The sequence below is a fragment of the Chanodichthys erythropterus genome, chromosome 2, assembly GCF_024489055.1.
Source record: "Chanodichthys erythropterus isolate Z2021 chromosome 2, ASM2448905v1, whole genome shotgun sequence".
In the NCBI taxonomy this organism is placed as follows: Eukaryota; Metazoa; Chordata; class Actinopteri; order Cypriniformes; family Xenocyprididae; genus Chanodichthys; species Chanodichthys erythropterus.
This window is the reverse complement of record NC_090222.1, coordinates 4,874,501-4,892,334: the sequence shown is the minus strand read 5'-3', so window position 1 is coordinate 4,892,334 and position 17,834 is coordinate 4,874,501. Positions and strand designations below refer to the sequence as shown.

The window sequence follows — 17,834 nt, the reverse complement described above, 5'->3', positions numbered from 1 at the left end:
CCTTCGCTTTTCCGGTCATGAGTATGAGGTAACACAGCTCTGTTTATCATATTAGATACATTTGAGTGTGTTATGATGTTATAACGTTACTCTGTGCGTTCCCTCGGTGGCTGCTGTGAAACACTGTTACACACTGCAGTAAGATAGATCCATTTTATCATATTAAATGCTGGATGGAAATTGTGTTGATAAAATTAATGGAATTAATTTTAAAACGTATTGTATGATGGAGAAAATGCTGTATTACTGTTACTAAAAACAAAGCTGCATCTGATTATGCTATGTTAGCTACTTCACAAAATAGTGTTTTACAAAATAGTGTTTCTGAGGCATGGTAAAGTACTCAAGAAAATTAGATTTAAACAATAAGACTAAACGTGTTGAGCTATATAACAATTAATTTTCTGTCTATAAACATATCAAAACAGAACCTTGTCTATTAAAACGTGTAATATATTAAAGCATCTTTGGTGTTTCCATGGGTTCTACAAAACAAAACCGAGGGTAACGCGGGTATGACGCAATTGACAGACGACGACTCACACGTCCCAGAGACTTGGTTAAAATTGCAATTTTCTCACGATTTACAAATAGTTGGAAAAACATTTGGGATATTGTAAGTACTCAAGTGAACAAAATATATAACACTGGCCTAGTGGCTTTTGGATATTTTACTGCAAATTTCTTACATATTGCACCTTTAACACATTTATGCATGAAAAATTACTTCATAACAGTAATGACTGAATCAACAAATAAACATACTTTTGTCAGTCTTATATTCCAAACTCACATTATGTTTAATAATCTGTTACGATTAGTACACTATGGCTGTCTAGGTCAAGGGTTTTCAAACTGGGGTCCGGGGCCGCAAGACACTAACGGTCTAGAGAAAAAGTAAAAAAATCAGTATGCTTAAAATAAACAAATAAATTGCATAAAATGTGAAGAAAAAAAAAAAAAATATATATATACATATATATATATAAAATATAACATAAAATAAACTGATTTTAGATATATAATATTAATACTTAAGTGTATACAATTGGGTTTTTATAAAAGATAGAGTCTCTTAAATGTTAGGATCGGGGTCCTCAACACGAGGATGGTCATATTTGGGGGTCCGTGGAACCCGGGTCTAGGTAGATGACGTTACGTACGGTGTCAATCAAAACTCCTCCCACGCGTTCAGCCAATCAGAGCAGCAGTAGTCCATGTGAGTGTTGACGTCAGCACGCTTTCCTGCTTGGTTTCCAGCGCAATGGCGGCTCCGCGGCTCTTCTTGAGAACTTTAGGCATAAAGTCTTCCTTAACCGGGTTAACCGGTGGCGTGCACGGCAGTTTGGGGTTCACTCTGCTTAAACTGTCTCCCGGCTGCACAGCCAAGCCGACCGCACAGAGAAGACACGCAGCGCACTTCACCTATCATCCTGACCCTGTGCCGACTCAGTATGGTAAATGCCCTTGTTTACACTCTACAGGAGGTCTGGATACTGACAGCAGAGTGAGCTGTTCATGCAATTCAGCTCTTAAAGCTCCCATTATTAAATAATATTCATAATAAACCGAATAAATAAATCATAAACAAGCCGAAATGAATCTAAACATACTTGACATGACGATGTAAACTCTTATAGGAACTAGTTGAAAGTAACGAGCGTCGGATAAAACTCATTTGTCAGTCTTGTTTATAGTTGTGCGATGTAAACACAGTAGTGCTTGACATAGAGAGGTGATTTGAATAGTTGCTAAGGTCATTTCCATATATTCATACATATTGAAGATCTGGAGATCTTGAATAAACTTAGTGGTCTGTATAAAAAAGATGCTGAGATTTATTAACCTTTATGAACTGACTTCTTTAAGGACATATTGTGATAGTTCCCTTTATTAAAACAGTTAAAATATTGAAAGAATCATATATCATATTTATATTATATTAGTAATTGCATACATACACAGAATCGCTGCATAACAAAATGCAACAATTTCTATTATATTGATATGTATTTTCTGAAACATTTTAATGCTGCTTTTGTAATTGCTGTTTTTTAATTATAGTTTTGTAAAGGAAGGTGTTGCAGTTTAACAGGCTAAAATTTCTCCTTTTCTACACATTAAAGCACATTAAAGCAATATTTGTTTTGTTTTAATATAAAATATAAAGACTATGCAAAATCATCATGCTCATTTTATTTAAAAACTGATTTTGACTCCATAAAAAAAAATTCTCCCTCAACATCTTTGTAATTGGTTATTGTCAGACCTTGTTAAAAGATTGTCATTTAAAGGGGTCATGATATGCCTTTTTTAATATTTTTTAAAGCTCTGCAGCATAGTTTCTTGTTAAAATGTCAGGTGGACTTTAATAGATCTGCTCTTGGGCACAATACGCAAGCTAATATTCAGTTTAAATAATTATACATTTTAATCTATATGTTTTAGCGTATCAACAATAGGGTTGCAATGGAGCGGAAACTTTCTAGAAACTTTCCATGCAACTTAACCTGGGAATTTTGGAAATATTCCAATTTGGAAACTTAACAGGAATTTATGAGAGTTTATGGGAATTAATTGGAAATATGGGGAAATTTATATACATTTATAATATTTATATGAAATGTATCATATAAAAACATAAATATAAACATTTTGTTTGGTCATAACATGTAATAACAGTTATTTATTTTTCGCATTAAATTAATTCTAATTTAGTAAATATGTAAAATAAAAATATTTTTATTGCAGCAATTGTTATTTATTTCAGTGTCACATGATCCTTCAGAAATCATTTGAATGTGTTCAAGAAACATTTCTTATAATTATCATTGTTGGAAACAGTTGTGCTGCTTAATATTTTTTTAGAACCTGTAATACTATTTTCAGGATTCATTGATGAATAAAAAGTTCAAAAGAACAGCATTTATTCAAAATAGAAATCTTCACTTTTTATCAGTTTCACACATAGTTGCTGAATAAAAGTATTAATTTCTTTCAAAAAAAGAAAAAAAAATTACTGACCCCAGCATGTTACAAAACATGTCTATTTTAAATAAATGCTGTTCTTTAGATTTTTATTCATCAAAAATCCTGAAAAAAGTATCACAGGTTATTAAGCAGCACAAATATTTCCAACATTGATAAATGAGTATCAAATCAGCATATCAGGATGATTTCTGAAGGATCATGTGACACTGAAGACTGGAGTAATGATGCTGAAAATTCAGCTTTGATCACAGAAATAAATAATATTTTAATATATATTCAAATAAAAAAAATATTATTTTAAATTGTAGTTATATTTCACAATATTACTGTTTTTTTCTGTATTTTTGATCAAAAGTGCATGTTATGGACTGGGGGAATGCACAGTGCATGCAGGGGGTGTGTCCTCAATGGCCCAACAGTAAGTCGTGTGCTGTGTGAATGTGACTGACGGATGTCAGGGTAAAAATTCAACTGAAATTGCATTAAATCTGGTTGTTTTAACCAAAATTATGCTGTAAGATATTTGTTTATTTATTTATTTTTTTTCAATTACATTTAAGTACCCTGTTATAGGCTATCCTGCAGTTTAGCTAATTCCCATATATTCCCGTTAATTCCCATGGAAAGTTTCCAGCTTTAAAAATTCTCTGAATTTTGCAACCCTAATCAACAATCAGTTCCATTTTTGAAGAGTGCACATGTACAAGGGAACTCCGGAGTATGACGTATGAAGGAGCCCGCGATGAATCAAACATCAGATAAAGCAAAATGACATGGAACAAAAGTGTAGTAGTCATGAGGGGCCTGTTTCAGAAAGGAGGTTAAAACTCTTGAGTATGTTAACCCTGAAATGAGGGGAAACTCTGGGTTTTCCGTTTCAGAATGGGAAGTATATCAAACCTGAGAAAGCAGGGTTTCTGAGTCAGTTACCATGGTAACTTACTCTGTGAACCTAACCTGGTCAGGAGCAGGTTTTCTTCAGTAAACCCAGAGTTTCTTTAGGTCTCCTCCAACTTTTTAAAATGCAAGCAATGTTTAAATACTTCATTCATTCATTCATTCATTCATACTGCAAAAACGCTTTTCTTACAGAGTATTTTTGTCTTATTTCAAGTAAAAATATCTAAAAATTCTTAAATCAAGATGCATTTTCTATATAAAAAATGATATGAGATATTTATTATTGTTCCCTGGAGTGAATTTAAATTAAGTGCATTTACTTAAGTAAAATTATCTTCCAGTGTGGTAATAAAAATGATCAAAAATGATGTGCGTGATTCACCGACGTCAGTGGTGTAGGCAGTCGCACGTAATAAGGTGTGTAGAACTAGCTTGTGACGCGATTGATCCGAGTTTTTGCTGAGCTCGCTCTTCTCCCTTTTCCCATCACATATCACATCAGAAAGACATGTGTTTTCAATAAAAATGAAGAAAATGTTCTAAAAGTGGAAGTAAAGTGCCTAACGTGTGTTTAATAATGATAAAAGTAGACATCTTTTTATAATTTTCATAAATCATTTACACTGTTATTTGCACTTACTGTAAATAGCATCTATCGCTATGAAAGTATGCTGTTTCTTACCCCATTGGCATATAATGTGCAAAATAAGAAAAATGCACTTAAATTATTATTATTATTATTTAGGGGTACTTTTGTACCATGAAAATTAATATAAGTTCAATAACTTTACCATGCTGCCAGTTTTCACCTCTGTTATTGTAACAGTGATAAGAATTAAACTTTTTGTTCAGTGCTGTTGCCATGGTGAATCATAATATCGGAGCTTCATTGATGGCTTTTCATATTCGCGGTGCACACGCTTAACTCAGAGTCAGTCTACTCGGGGTTGACTGAACTAACTCAGTTCAGCTGTTCTGAAACCGAAAACTCAAAGTCAATTCAAAGTTCAAGTTTTAACTCAGAGTTAGTTGAACCTCCTTATTGAAACAGGCCCCAGGTGCCATGTTTGTTACAGCAGCATCTCAAATATCTTAAATTGATGAGTTAGTGCAAGTTAAAACTCCAACAGCTGCACGTGACGTCATTAACGACAGTCTTTTATTGTTGAACCAACGTGCTTCAAACGAATGGAGGTGCGACCGTGTTCAGGAAACGGTCTTGACTACAACGATGCATTGGTTAAGCAGCGAGTTAGGTGCTTGTATGGGAAACGCACCCCTGTTTAGTTCCTGTCTCTATGAAGCCCCTCCTTCTGAAAAACTCTATGTGCTCTGATTGGTCGGCTGGATCAGTGTGTAGTGATTGGTCAAGCGTGTTTTGGAAATGTCCCGCCCCTTTCCATTACCGTGAGTTTAAACACACTACTAACTAACTCGACTCGGCCCCGCCCCTTATTCTGCGTATGTCTTGGGCAGGAATTATTTAAATGAGGAATATTGTGATGTATTCGTTCCTGGAAGAAAACTCAAAACTACAATGGAGGCGTTTCAGGGAGATCAGAAACAGTGACAGTGATATAGAGAATAACTCCCGCTGGAGTGCTCAAACATGCTCAAACAGAAACGTTACACACTAAAGAAAGATGAACATGTAAACAAGCATAATAGTACCTCTTTAAATGAATTTATCTGCTGGTAAACATCAGAAGAGGGTGGTTTTTTTGATGCATGAATGAGTGGTAATGCAGGTATTGTCATTTTAAACACAGATACCGCACTGGAAAAAAACATTACATTATAAGTGAATCTCAAGGAGCATTTTCCAACCACGCAAGTTAACGAAGATGCGAATGCTTGTTGGAGCAGTGGTTTCATGAAACACCAAATCATTCAGCTATGTTGAAAACAATGGAACTTATGACCATAGTTGGCTAACAATGCATTTGAGAAACACACCCCAGAGCGTTACTGACAGACGGGGAAGAGAGGAGCTGGGACAATGTCAAATATGTGAAAAGTGTGTGTTTTCGAAGCATGAAAACCTGTTCTAGTAGACCCCGAAAACAAAATCAAGACTTTACAAGAAGGTGTTAATACCTGTTATAACGAAACATGAGACATTACTGTATGATTGATTTGAAATCTCTCTGCAGGCCCCACACAGAAGATGAATTTATTCCAGTCTGTAACCAGTGCCTTGGACAACATACTTGCCAGTGATCCCACAGCAGGTAAGAGCTGATGTTGTCTGTCAGTCTGATGGAGCGTTCACACTGTCAGTCCAAGTCCAATTGGAATCTGATCTAAATGCTGCTGTTCACACTAACTAAATATGATCGGATTCCAGTCGGATATGCACAAAAATCAGATTTGGACTGACAGTCTGAACAAGGCTTTATTCTTTCATCTAACTGACTATAACTGAGAGGTCTGGAGTGCTTCAGCTGGTGTAATATTTAACCTCTTTCTCCCGTAGTGATTTTTGGTGAGGATGTGGCGTTTGGTGGGGTGTTTCGATGCACGGTCGGCCTCAGAGATAAATATGGTGAGTATGCGGTCATGTCTGCTCATAGGTCACTTGAGGTGAAAGATCCTCATCTGCGTGTCCTGTGTTCTCACACTAGATGGCGGCACTGTCACACTCCTGGCTATTCACAATCTAATACTTGCTTTCTGTTAACTGTGTACTGCATACTTAAAAAAAAAAAGCGTATACACAGTAAAGAGCAATCAAGTAAGTGTGAGTGGTGTCAGTTATTAACTTGGAAATATAAATGCTAAATGTTTTATATTTTATTTTTGAAACTTGAAATTAGTTTTGTGTAAATATGTCCTACCTTTGGGAGAGAAAAGAAAGTCGAGATGTCTGAGATCCCTTCGTTCATCACACTGGAAATGGACGAGTGCATTGCATTGCTGGATGCAGTAGTCTGTTGTATTTGGTCATTTGGTCTTGATGGTAATAATTTGCTTTTATGTTAATCTGCAATGTTAAGAGGTGAACAGTGTGCTCACATTTGCAACTAAAATTTGAAAGCTGCATAAATCAGAATAAATTGAACCTGCACTGAGGTCAGATCTTCATCTAAGTCCTATAACTAAATAAAAGAACCCAGTTAAACAAAAAAAATCATAAAAAACATGTGTATTTTCACCTATTTGGAAAGAAATCGCCCAATAGTGATTGTCTTTGCTGGAAAAACTAAAGCACACAACTAAAATATGATAAATAACAGTTTGCAATATTAAGGAGCAACAGTGGACTGTTTTTCTAAAGCTAAAATGACTGGAAGTGGATGAGACCGGAAGCCTCGACACAGTCAAGTTAAAATTAAGGTGGTTATGGTGTATTAACTTGAGCAGCTGTGATAACTCTGGTAACTGTATATCAGTCCTGCACATCGTTCATCCTTAGACACTGATTCAGCTCTGTGATGATGGTAGGAACTGCTTTCTTCAGGTGTTTCTACAACATTTCTATTGGGTTAAGGAGGGTTGAACTTTGACTTGGCCCACACCCACACTCCCGCAGAATCGTTTAATACAGTTTACTGCAGAACAACTCATTATTTCGGTGTGAAATAAACAGTTATGGAAATGTAGAAGTTAAAGTTAAAGCTCCAATCTCCTCCCGAAAATCCTGAAAAAGTCAGTTGGTGCCTCAGTGATTACTTCACTCAGAGAAGCTGTCAGTCATGACATTTTTAGAGCATCAAATAATTAACTAAAACACAACTTATTTAAAAATCAAACACTTGGAGAAACCATCTTTGGAAAAAAATATTATTATAAGTGTAATTTAATTGTTTAGTCTCATGTCCCATTAGATTACATGGAGAGGGCGGGGTTTATGACCTGTAATGGGACCATGCATCTGATGCTTTGTCTTCACTTTTCAGGACTTGTGTGGGACACTTGGTTGGAACACATCAATAATCAAAACATTCTTATACATGGTTTAATGTATATAGGAAATAAACGTTCCTGTTCAGTATTACAAGCTGTCGTGTGACTCACCTACTTTAAAAACAATGCCCATTAGTCTAAAATTAGAGAATTATTGATTGTATTTTCATATGTTTACCTAAGCCTTCTTTACTCTACAAAATGCTGGGTTGTTTCAACCCAGATTTGGGTCAAAATGGACAAACCCAACCATTGGGTTAAAGGTGCTACAGAGGATCTTTTCGTCGACTGAGAATCTAAAGACTGTTAGTGAGTTTTTGAAATGAGCGCATGCGTAAGAACAACCCCCCTCCTTCACAGCTCATTTCGAGGGAACGCCTCCCAAAACTTGTGCGCGAGTATTGGAACACGAGTGTTTACCACCGGCATTCTCTGTGTCGTGTTAGTGGATTCATTATGTCGGACTCACCGCAGGTAACTCATAATCTGCAGTTGTTACTCCTGTCTCCTGACAAAAACATTGCATGCGGTGCCTGTGGAGTGTGGAAAGTTACTGGAGTGCGCAGCTGCGCTCGTCTCTAACAAGGAACGTCACGGCAGTGATTGACAAGCCAGAGGGCCAATCGTTTACGCGATGATCGCGTAAACGATTGGCTGATGTTTTTAAGGCCCTACCTTGTGCACAGATGATGTATATTAATATTATTCCTTTCAGTGCACCTAATAATAAATAGTCTTTTATCAGTTACTAAAGACAGTTTCAAGTAATATTGCAAAAATGTATAAAACAAAACATCCTCTTTAGCACCTTTAAAAATGTAATAATAATAATAATAATAAAAAGTAACCCAACGGTTGGATTTGCCCCAAAAATTTGGCTTGAAACAGCTATGCCTTTTTTTTATTTTTATTTATCATGCAGTAATTTTGTTAGTAAATTGCGCATTTAGAAAGCCAATTCCACTGTGTGTTATAGTTTTTCTGACAGCTAGGTAGTGCTAGAGCTTTACTATTAAAAAGCATTATTTTAGCTGTCAACTAAAATTTGGTTTTAATTTTACTTAAAGGGTTAGTTCACCCAAAAATGAAAATTATGTCATTAATGACTCACCCTCATGTCGTTCGAAACCCCTAAGACCTCCGTTCATCTTCAGAACACAGTTTAAGATATTTTAGATTTAGTCAGAGAGCTTTCTGTCCCTCCACTGAAAATAGGTATACTGTCCATGTCCAGAAAGGTAATAAAAGCGTCATCAAAGTAGTCCATGTGACATCAGTGGATTAGTTAGAATTTGTTGAAGCATTGAAAATACATTTTGGTCCAAAAATAACAAAAACTACGATTTCATTCATCATTGTCTTCTCTTCCGGGTCTGTTGTATATCCGCTTTCACTCCAAAGTGACGCTGCTTCTTCTTCCTCTTTCCTGTTTTACGGCGGTTGGCATCCAGCTTATTGGTGCATTACCGCCCCCTTCTGCTTCTGGAAAGTGACGCTGCTGACGTGTTATCCGGTGCGCCCGAGCTTCGTTTACAGTCTGAGGGAGACGCACGCTGTATTCAAGCTGTTCTACATTGTTTGTATTTTGGTATTGCTATATTTTTTAAAATGGTGCGTAAGTGTGCATGTCGCGGATGTCCTAATCGCGTCACTGTCCGGAGCAGAAGGGGGCGGTAATGCACCAATAAGCTGGATGCCAACTGCCGTAAAACAGGAAAGAAGAAGAAGCAGCGTCACTGTGGAGTGAAAGCGGATATACAACAGACCCGGAAGAGAAGACAGTGCTGAATAAAATCGTAGTTTTTGTTATTTTTGGACCAAAATGTATTTTCGATGCTTTAAAAACTTCTAACTAACCCACTGATGTCACATGGACTACTTTGATGATGTTTTTATTACCTTTCTGGACATGGACAGTCTACCGTACATACATTTTCAATGGAGGGACAGAAAGCTCTCGGACTAAATCTAAAATATCTTAAACCGAAGATGAACGAAGGTCTTACGGGTTTGGAACGACATGAGGGTGAGTCATTAATGACATCATTTTCATTTTTGGGTGAACTAATCCTTTAAATTGTTTTTACTGCAAATTTAGCGTTTTGACGGGTTTCCCTTTACTTAATTATGTTTTTCATAACTTGCAGTTTGTTTACTTGGTGTTTTGATCCCATTAGTGTGAATTCAAGTTGATTGGGACACCTTTTGCATTGAAATGACTGAGAGTTGAGTGTCCCATTCGACTTGAATTCACCCCTATAGAAAACTGGCAGTGCAGCTTGCATTCTGAAAACCATTGTAATTATAACTTAAGTTTATGGAAATGTTGGGGGTTTTTAAGAATGCACTGAGTTTTGCTTAGGGCCCCCAGAAGTGTTGGATTGGCACTGGTCCTTAAAGTGCTTTATTTGACAGATGACTAGCTGTCAACATGCTATAATAATGGTAGGGAGGTTCGGATTGAATGTTATCCTGTGTGTGATGGGGAAGGGACACAATCTATTCACCATCCTGATTGCTTGTGGAAAAAAGCTATTGAGCATCCTGCTAGAACTGCAGCAGATACTCCTGTACCATTTCCCGTATGGCAAAAGAGAGAGCTTGTTTCATAATGTGGTACGATATGCACTTGACATTTTGATTATTTGCATTTTCCTCTGGATATTCATGTGTTCAAGCTCCTTTGAACCAAATCTAAAATCATTTTCAGTAGAACATCATCATGAGGTGGATTAATGTTTGTGCATTTAATGTCTCATTCATTTTGTCGAGCTTCATTAATTGTGCAAGAGTAAATGAAGTAGATTCAGATTGAACAGAACATCCTCTACAGGTTTCACAAGCCATAAATAGTTAAATTATGCAGCTGCAGAGCTGCGTATCCAGTTAAAGAAGAGGAAAACAGACATTATGGTAATGATTTAAAAAAACATCTGCTGTTTGCCACTCGTTTTTGACAGAAGCACTATATATAGAGGCACTCTGTGATGTTTTGAAATAAACACAGATCCACGACTCCAATATGTCTCCCGCCGCGTGGGTGCCTTTTGTGTGTTATTGACGTCAGAGGTGTTGACCTTTGAGAGGGATCATTATTTTCCATTCCGTCTCGTTAGACGGGAACAGGGTTTTCATGCCACTCATTTGAGAGAGTCTCTGCCCTCTTTCCCGTGCGATGCTGATAAACCGCGTGGAGGTCAATGCGTGGACCCGGCATGTGAAAGACGGTCCCATGGAGTGACGCACACACGGGCGTAATGCAGTGCCACCGCTGTCCGTCTGAACACGCAGCTCCTTCTGTCTGCAATCTGCTTTAAATTGCTTTCTGTGAAGTGGATTATGGACTGCCGCTGGTAAACACTGTATTATATCTGAAATGCCCATCACCAGCCTGTTGAATGCATACCTTTCTCGAAATACCTTATTCAACAAAGAAGCTTTTTCATTTCATGGACGGTGACCGCTTTCTTACAGTAAATAACCAGCAAACTCCTCTTCTTTTGCATAATTTATTAAAGAATTGTTTCAGGTTTAATACAATATGATGTCCATGTGACCAGACGGAATCATTTTCTCAGTTTCTAAAAACAAGCAAAAATCACGCTTGCAAAGGAGGTTTTATGGGGAAAGACATTCTGCAGGGTTTAAAAGCAAAAATGTGCACCTTGTATTTTTGTTAAAGGTACACTATGTAACTTTTTAAAGCTGCAATCCATACATTTTTTTTTGTTTAAAAATGATCCAAAATCAATTTTTGAATCTCCTTACCTTAGTCTGATTCACAATGGTAAACTTGTAATAATGTGTTCTAATCCGAGTGGTACTGGAAGGTTTCCGCAGGAGATTCGAGCATGCATCCATTCATTACGCCATGTCTATTTACATAAAGGAGGAGTCCCAGCTAGTAGGCTATATCATGTGAGGATGCTTCAGGTGACAGGTCATTTAGAGCCTTTTCTCACAGCAGCTGAAATAATTAAACTTATCATTTTGATGGCAGATTGTATGGTATAACACTTTAACTTTAGAGATTAGACTGTGCAGAAATTGAAATCTACAGCTAACGCTAATACACACTTAATGCACGTACTTACGCAATGCTGATGTTGTTAACATTAACAATTTGTGAACAAAGTGTAACAATAATAATAATTTGCACGGTTTGATGTGATATGAGCTATGCAATCGTTAGATTTAATCACCATTGGCAGCGCAAATTATTGTAATGCTTTTTTTTTTCTCAGTTGGTCAGAACAAAAGTGGCAGATTTGTTACTTACATGTTCAGATGATATTTTGCAGTGAAAAATCTTATTTTGGTGATACTTCCAAGATGTAGAATCTGCGATTCTGAAGTACGGTATCTAAACTGATGTGGTGACTGACAGCAAACATTAGGTTCATCCGTAAAGATGATAATTCCACAAATAACTGCAATTGCAGGTTTCGAACAGAGATGGCGACAAAGAGGAAAAACTAATTAAAAACTGCAGCTTTAATTAAAGGATTAGTTCCTTTTGAAATGAAAATTAGCCCAACCTTTACTCAACCTCAAGCCATCCTAGGTGTATATGACTGTCTTGTTTCTGACGAAGACAATCGGAGAAATATTAATAAATATCCTCCTGACGCATCCACGCTTTATAATTGCAGTGATGGGTATCAAGGAGTATGAACTGAAGAGTGCTCAAATCCACATCCATCCATCCATCATAAATATGTGCTCCACACAGCTCTGGGGGGTTAATAAAGGCCTTCTGAAGTGAAGTGATGCGTTTGTGTAAAACAAATATCCATGTTTAACAAGTTATGAAGTCGAATATCGCGCTTCCGCCAGACCGCCTTCCATATTCTACGTATACAGAAAGTGTAAAACTCTCGCAGTTCACAAAGCTTACGCTACGTCCTACACCTTCCTTATTCAACTTATGGAAAAAGTGTAACTGATGCGACAACAGTTTACTCTTTCTTCGTAACTTGTATACGGAAGGCGGTCTGGCGGAAGCTCGATATTTGACTTCATAACTTCTTAAATATGGATATTTATTTTACACAAATGAATCGTTTCGCTTCAGAAGGCCTTTATTAAAACTCCGGAGCCATGTGGAGCACATATTTATGATGGATGGATGTGGATGGATGCACTTTCTTCAGCTCATACTCACTGAACCCTATCGCTGCCATTATAAAGCTCGGATGCGTCAGGATATTTATTAATATTTCTGCAATTATGTTCATCAGAAAGAAGAAAGTCATATACACCTAGGATGGCTTGAGGGTGAGTCAAGCTTGGGCTAATTTATTATAACACAATTTAAATTAGTCAAGACATCATCAGTCCTTCTTCCAAAAATGAGTTTTTGTCTTACCCTGATTACTTATGGTAAGCCTATTATAAGCATTTATATTTTAGACCTACCGGGATGGTTTTCGTGAGAAATTGTGAACATACTTCACTCACCAGTGTGTGTCTCTATTCATTTCCGTAAATAGAGAAAAGTTGCTCCGTCTACTTTGATGCGTGTCTGGTGTGGGAGTGGCACAGGTTAGTTGTCACAACGAGTGAGAAAGATTGACATGGAGCTGCAAAATCTGACGGCCAAAAGAGAACGTGACAGAGCTTGTAATAAAACAAGAATCAACATTGGCTTGGCTTTTCAAAGAAAGGGATTTGAAATGTAAAAGAGATGTGAAGATGATGGCATTTCTATTACTCAACAGGTGAGTAAGGTATTTATTGAACAGATAAACTGCCATATGTAGCTCTCTAACAGTTCATTGTGAAGCATTATCTGTTGTGAAGGCTCATTTCATTATGGTTGTTTTAGCGCTGTGCTGGAAATTACTTTCAAGGAAGTACCATGTCTGTTCATTGATAAGTAATGTCTTCAGCTAGTCAGCTTGAGATCCTTTCCATCTAAACTGGTCATATCTCTTAAGTCTAGTAGTGAATGTTTTATGAGCAGCAGGATAACCATATTCACCCGCACAGTCATGCAGAGTCGAAGCACACACAAATTTGTGCGTAAAATCTGCGTATGAACGTTTTCATGAACAAATCATGATTCATCAATAACTTTTGTTCTATAAAATGTAGGGTCAACTGAAACCACTCATACGCAAAAATCATAAACTCTTGGTGGCCTTATAAACGTTAAAATTAAATTTAAATCTGATATGAAGTAGATCATAAATGATGTGTACAGTCACACATCTAGCCACGATTCAGCATTACAGCCAGACGTGTCATTTCTGTACTCGCTTTCTCATGTTCAATGTGTCTCTACAATAGTATTAATGAATCTAATCATCACACAAAATTCAAGAATGAATAAAGTGGCGTTGGTTAATTTAAGTTTGGGTGAATGAAAAAAAAAAAAAAAAAGTGCAAACAGAAAGCGCTATTATTTAAGCATGGACTTTATTCAAGCCACAAAAAACAAACATACTGAAAATCTTCCAGTCTCGAAGTCTGAAGTCATTATGTACATTTAATGGCAATTTTCATTAACTTTCCAAATTTTCTGACAATACCATATACACTTATGTGATTGTGTTTTCGTGTTTCCCTGATTTTGTGTATTTTTGTTCTGTTTTGTATTGTAATATAATTCAGTTAATGAAAAAAAAAATATTTGCAGCAGATGTTAGGGTACTACTAATGTGAAAAAACATAAAAATGCATAACACCATCTGCTGAATCATAGCAGTCATGAAAACACTTGTCTTGTTACGTCATGGCCCATTTTCACATTTGGTGTAGACAAATTGCTTGTAGCTGGCATCTTGTTGTTGCTTTTGAAGATGTCAATATAAAACACACTCGTTTCGACTTGTATAAGTCCAGAGTTGGTCGATATTTACCCTTTTTCTTCACAGGTAAGGACCGGGTATTTAACACCCCGCTGTGTGAGCAAGGCATTGTGGGGTTTGGTATTGGTGCAGCTGCCGCGGGGGCCACCGCTATTGCAGAGATTCAGTTCGCCGACTACATTTACCCAGCGTTTGATCAGGTGAGCTTGTTTTCAAGCGTCTTTTCTTTATAAACACCATCATGGATATTTTTTTAAAAAATATATATATTTTCTCCTTAAGTACATTTACAATGTTAGTTAAAGGGTTAGTTCACCCCAAAATTAAGAATTGTCATTAATTACTCATTCCAAAGTAAACTCATAAGACTTTCATTCATCTTGAAGATATTGTTAATGAAACCTGAGAGATTTCTGTCCCTCCAGCGGTTTAATACAAGTCTTCTGAAGAGAAACGAATGGTTCATATGATGAACAAATTTAATTTAGGCTTTTAAATGCATTTAAACATTGATCAGTGAACATACAGCATGTTAAATATGGTAAACAGAAGCTCAAATGTACATGCTACAGTTTTTCTTCTGTTTTGCAAATAACAGTATCATACAATATATACAATACAATACAATAAAATGTGAGCGGTCATGTGTTTGTGTTTTTGTGTGTCTGACCTAATGAGTGTTTCAGGTCAAGCTGTTTTTGCAGTGTAGTTTCCCTAAATGTAGAGCTCCAAAATGTGGGGGCAGGAGGAAAAAAAAAAAATTAAATAAATAAATAAATAAATAAATATATAAATATATATATATATATATATATATGATTATTTAAAATACTCTCACTGGCCACTTTATTGGTTAAACCTTCCTAGTAATGGGTTGGATCCCCTTTTGCCTTTAGAACTGCCTTCATTCTTCATGGCAGAGATTCAACAAGGTGCTGGAAACATTCCTCAGAGATTTTGGTCCATATTGACATAATATCATCACGCAGTTGCTGCAGATTTGTTGGCTGCTCATCCATGATGTGAATCTCCCATTCCTCCACGTCCCAAAGCTGCTCTATTGGATTGAGATCTGGTGACTGTGGAGGCCATTTGAGTTTCTGTGAACTCAAGAAACCAGTTTAAGATGATTTGAGCTTTGTGCCATGGCACGTTATCCTGCTGGAAGTATCCATCAGAAGATGTGTACACTGTGGTCATAAAGGGATAGACATGGTCAGCAACAATACTCAGATGTGTGGTGGCATTTAAATGATGCTCAGTTCATACTAAGAGACCCAAATTGTACCAAGAAAATACCATTACACAATTACACCAGTTACTTTTTTGATCCATGCTTTCATGTCATTTATGCCGATTTCGCCACAGAATTCAAAACTCATTAGACCAGGCAACGTTTTTTCAATCCTCTATTGTCCAGTTTTGCTAATCTCGTGTGAATTGTAGCCTCAGTTTGCTGTTCTTAGCTGACAGGAGTGGCACCGGTGTGTCCTCTGCTGCTTCTCTTGCTTCAAGGTTTGACATGTTGTGCATTCAGAGATGCTCTTCTGCACTTTGGTTAAAACAAGTGCTTATTTGAGCGACTGTTGCCTTTCTATCAGCTGAACCAGTCTGGTCATTCTCTTCTGACCTCAACAAGGCATTTTCACCCACAAAACTGGCACTCACTGGATATTTTCTCTTTTTCTGACCATTCTCTGTAAATCCTAGAGATGGTTGTGTGTGAAAATCCCAGCAGATCAGCAGTTTCTAAAATACTCAGGCCAGCCCGTCTGGCACCAACAACCATGCCACGTTCGAAGTCACTGAAATCACCTTTATTCCTCATACTGACTTCAGCAGATCCTCTTGATCATGTCTACATGCCTAAATGCATTGAGTTGCTGCACGTCATTGGCTGATTAGATGTTTGCGTTAATGAGCAGTTGAACTGGTGTAGTGGCCAGTGAGTGTAAAATAAGAAAAGATACAATTATCTCTGTTTGTGGACAGCATGAGTCCTTTCAGGTTTGTCAGTATGTAGTTTTTGGGTGTTTGTGAGACGCTGACTGGATGACCTGTTAGAAGAAATGTCCAGTTTCTGTCTATCTGGTGCTGATGTTCTCCGTATCCTCGCCTCACTGAAGATGGATGAGTTTTCCCTTCATTGTCAAGGCAACTGAATACCAGATGCAATAATGGGGGAATATTTTACAGGAATGGTTCCACTCTCTACATCCGAAATCTGACCATCCAGTGAGCAGAGGATTCGAGTCTGGACAGTATCTGAGATTTCTGGAAACTCTTTCACAAGTCCATGCTTAATTCTCTTCATTATCATATAATTATGCCAACATTAGAGTCTGTAAACCCTAATTTACATGGTTCCTTCCAGGCAGTTGTTGTCGAGCATTGTAAGAGAATTTCCTGGCTCCATGCTTTGTTTATTTTAAAAAGCTTTGGCGACAATGGCAGGAAAAAACGTCTTTTTAAACCAAAGCATTTTATGAGCGGAGCTTTGGATGTGACCGCGTTAGCATTGCGGAGCCAATCTTTTCTTGCACACAGATGTGAGTTGTAAATGTAAAGTCTCTTTTCTGTGTCTGTCTTTTCATGCTGTTGAAGATCGTGAATGAAGCGGCCAAGTACCGGTACCGTTCTGGAAACTTGTTTGACTGTGGGAAGCTGACCATTAGATCTCCGTGGGGCTGCGTGGGTCACGGCTCGCTCTATCACTCCCAGAGTCCTGAGGCCTTCTTCGCACACTGTCCTGGAATTAAGGTGAATCACACAGTCACATTTCACAGAAAAATAAGAAATGATATTCAGAAAATGTTCAGAAAATGAAGCCTGTTTTTAGGACCATCGAGATGTTTTGCATTACTTTACTTTTGATGCTTTTTCATGACAGTTAAGCATATTTTTCTCAACATTTTTGTGTGTACGTTTTTTGTGCACTGTTAATTAAGTCTAAGCCAAACCACTGAAAATCGTTTACTCAGTCAGTTAATGGATTCTGTTTGGGCCGTGACTCGGGATGTTCATTTCGGGGTTTTTTTCCTGACTGTTAATGACGCTCGTTAACTGGTCAATAACCATTAACCGACAAGCTTGTTAAATTAGAATTAAATTAAATTAAAATGTCAATATATGTTTTCCAGGGGTTCAGTTTTACATGCACAAATAGCTACATAAACAACAGAACATGAGGATTCACACATCGTCACATCACGCACCTGCAGCGCT

The 17,834-nt window shown here is 37.2% G+C and overlaps 1 protein-coding gene across 1 annotated transcript in view; it reads left to right on the top strand.

The window, feature by feature from the left end:
- Positions 1–1,219: 1,219 nt before the first annotated feature.
- bckdhb (branched chain keto acid dehydrogenase E1 subunit beta) overlaps positions 1,220–17,834 on the top strand; it is a 100,204-nt gene continuing 83,589 nt past the window's right edge. Inside the window, exons 1-5 of the mRNA XM_067400000.1 lie at positions 1,220–1,457; positions 6,045–6,122; positions 6,368–6,436; positions 14,676–14,809; positions 17,214–17,369. Coding sequence (XP_067256101.1) covers positions 1,265–1,457; positions 6,045–6,122; positions 6,368–6,436; positions 14,676–14,809; positions 17,214–17,369 — 630 coding nt within the window. The 5' untranslated portion in view covers positions 1,220–1,264. The remainder of the gene's footprint in view (positions 1,458–6,044; positions 6,123–6,367; positions 6,437–14,675; positions 14,810–17,213; positions 17,370–17,834) is intronic.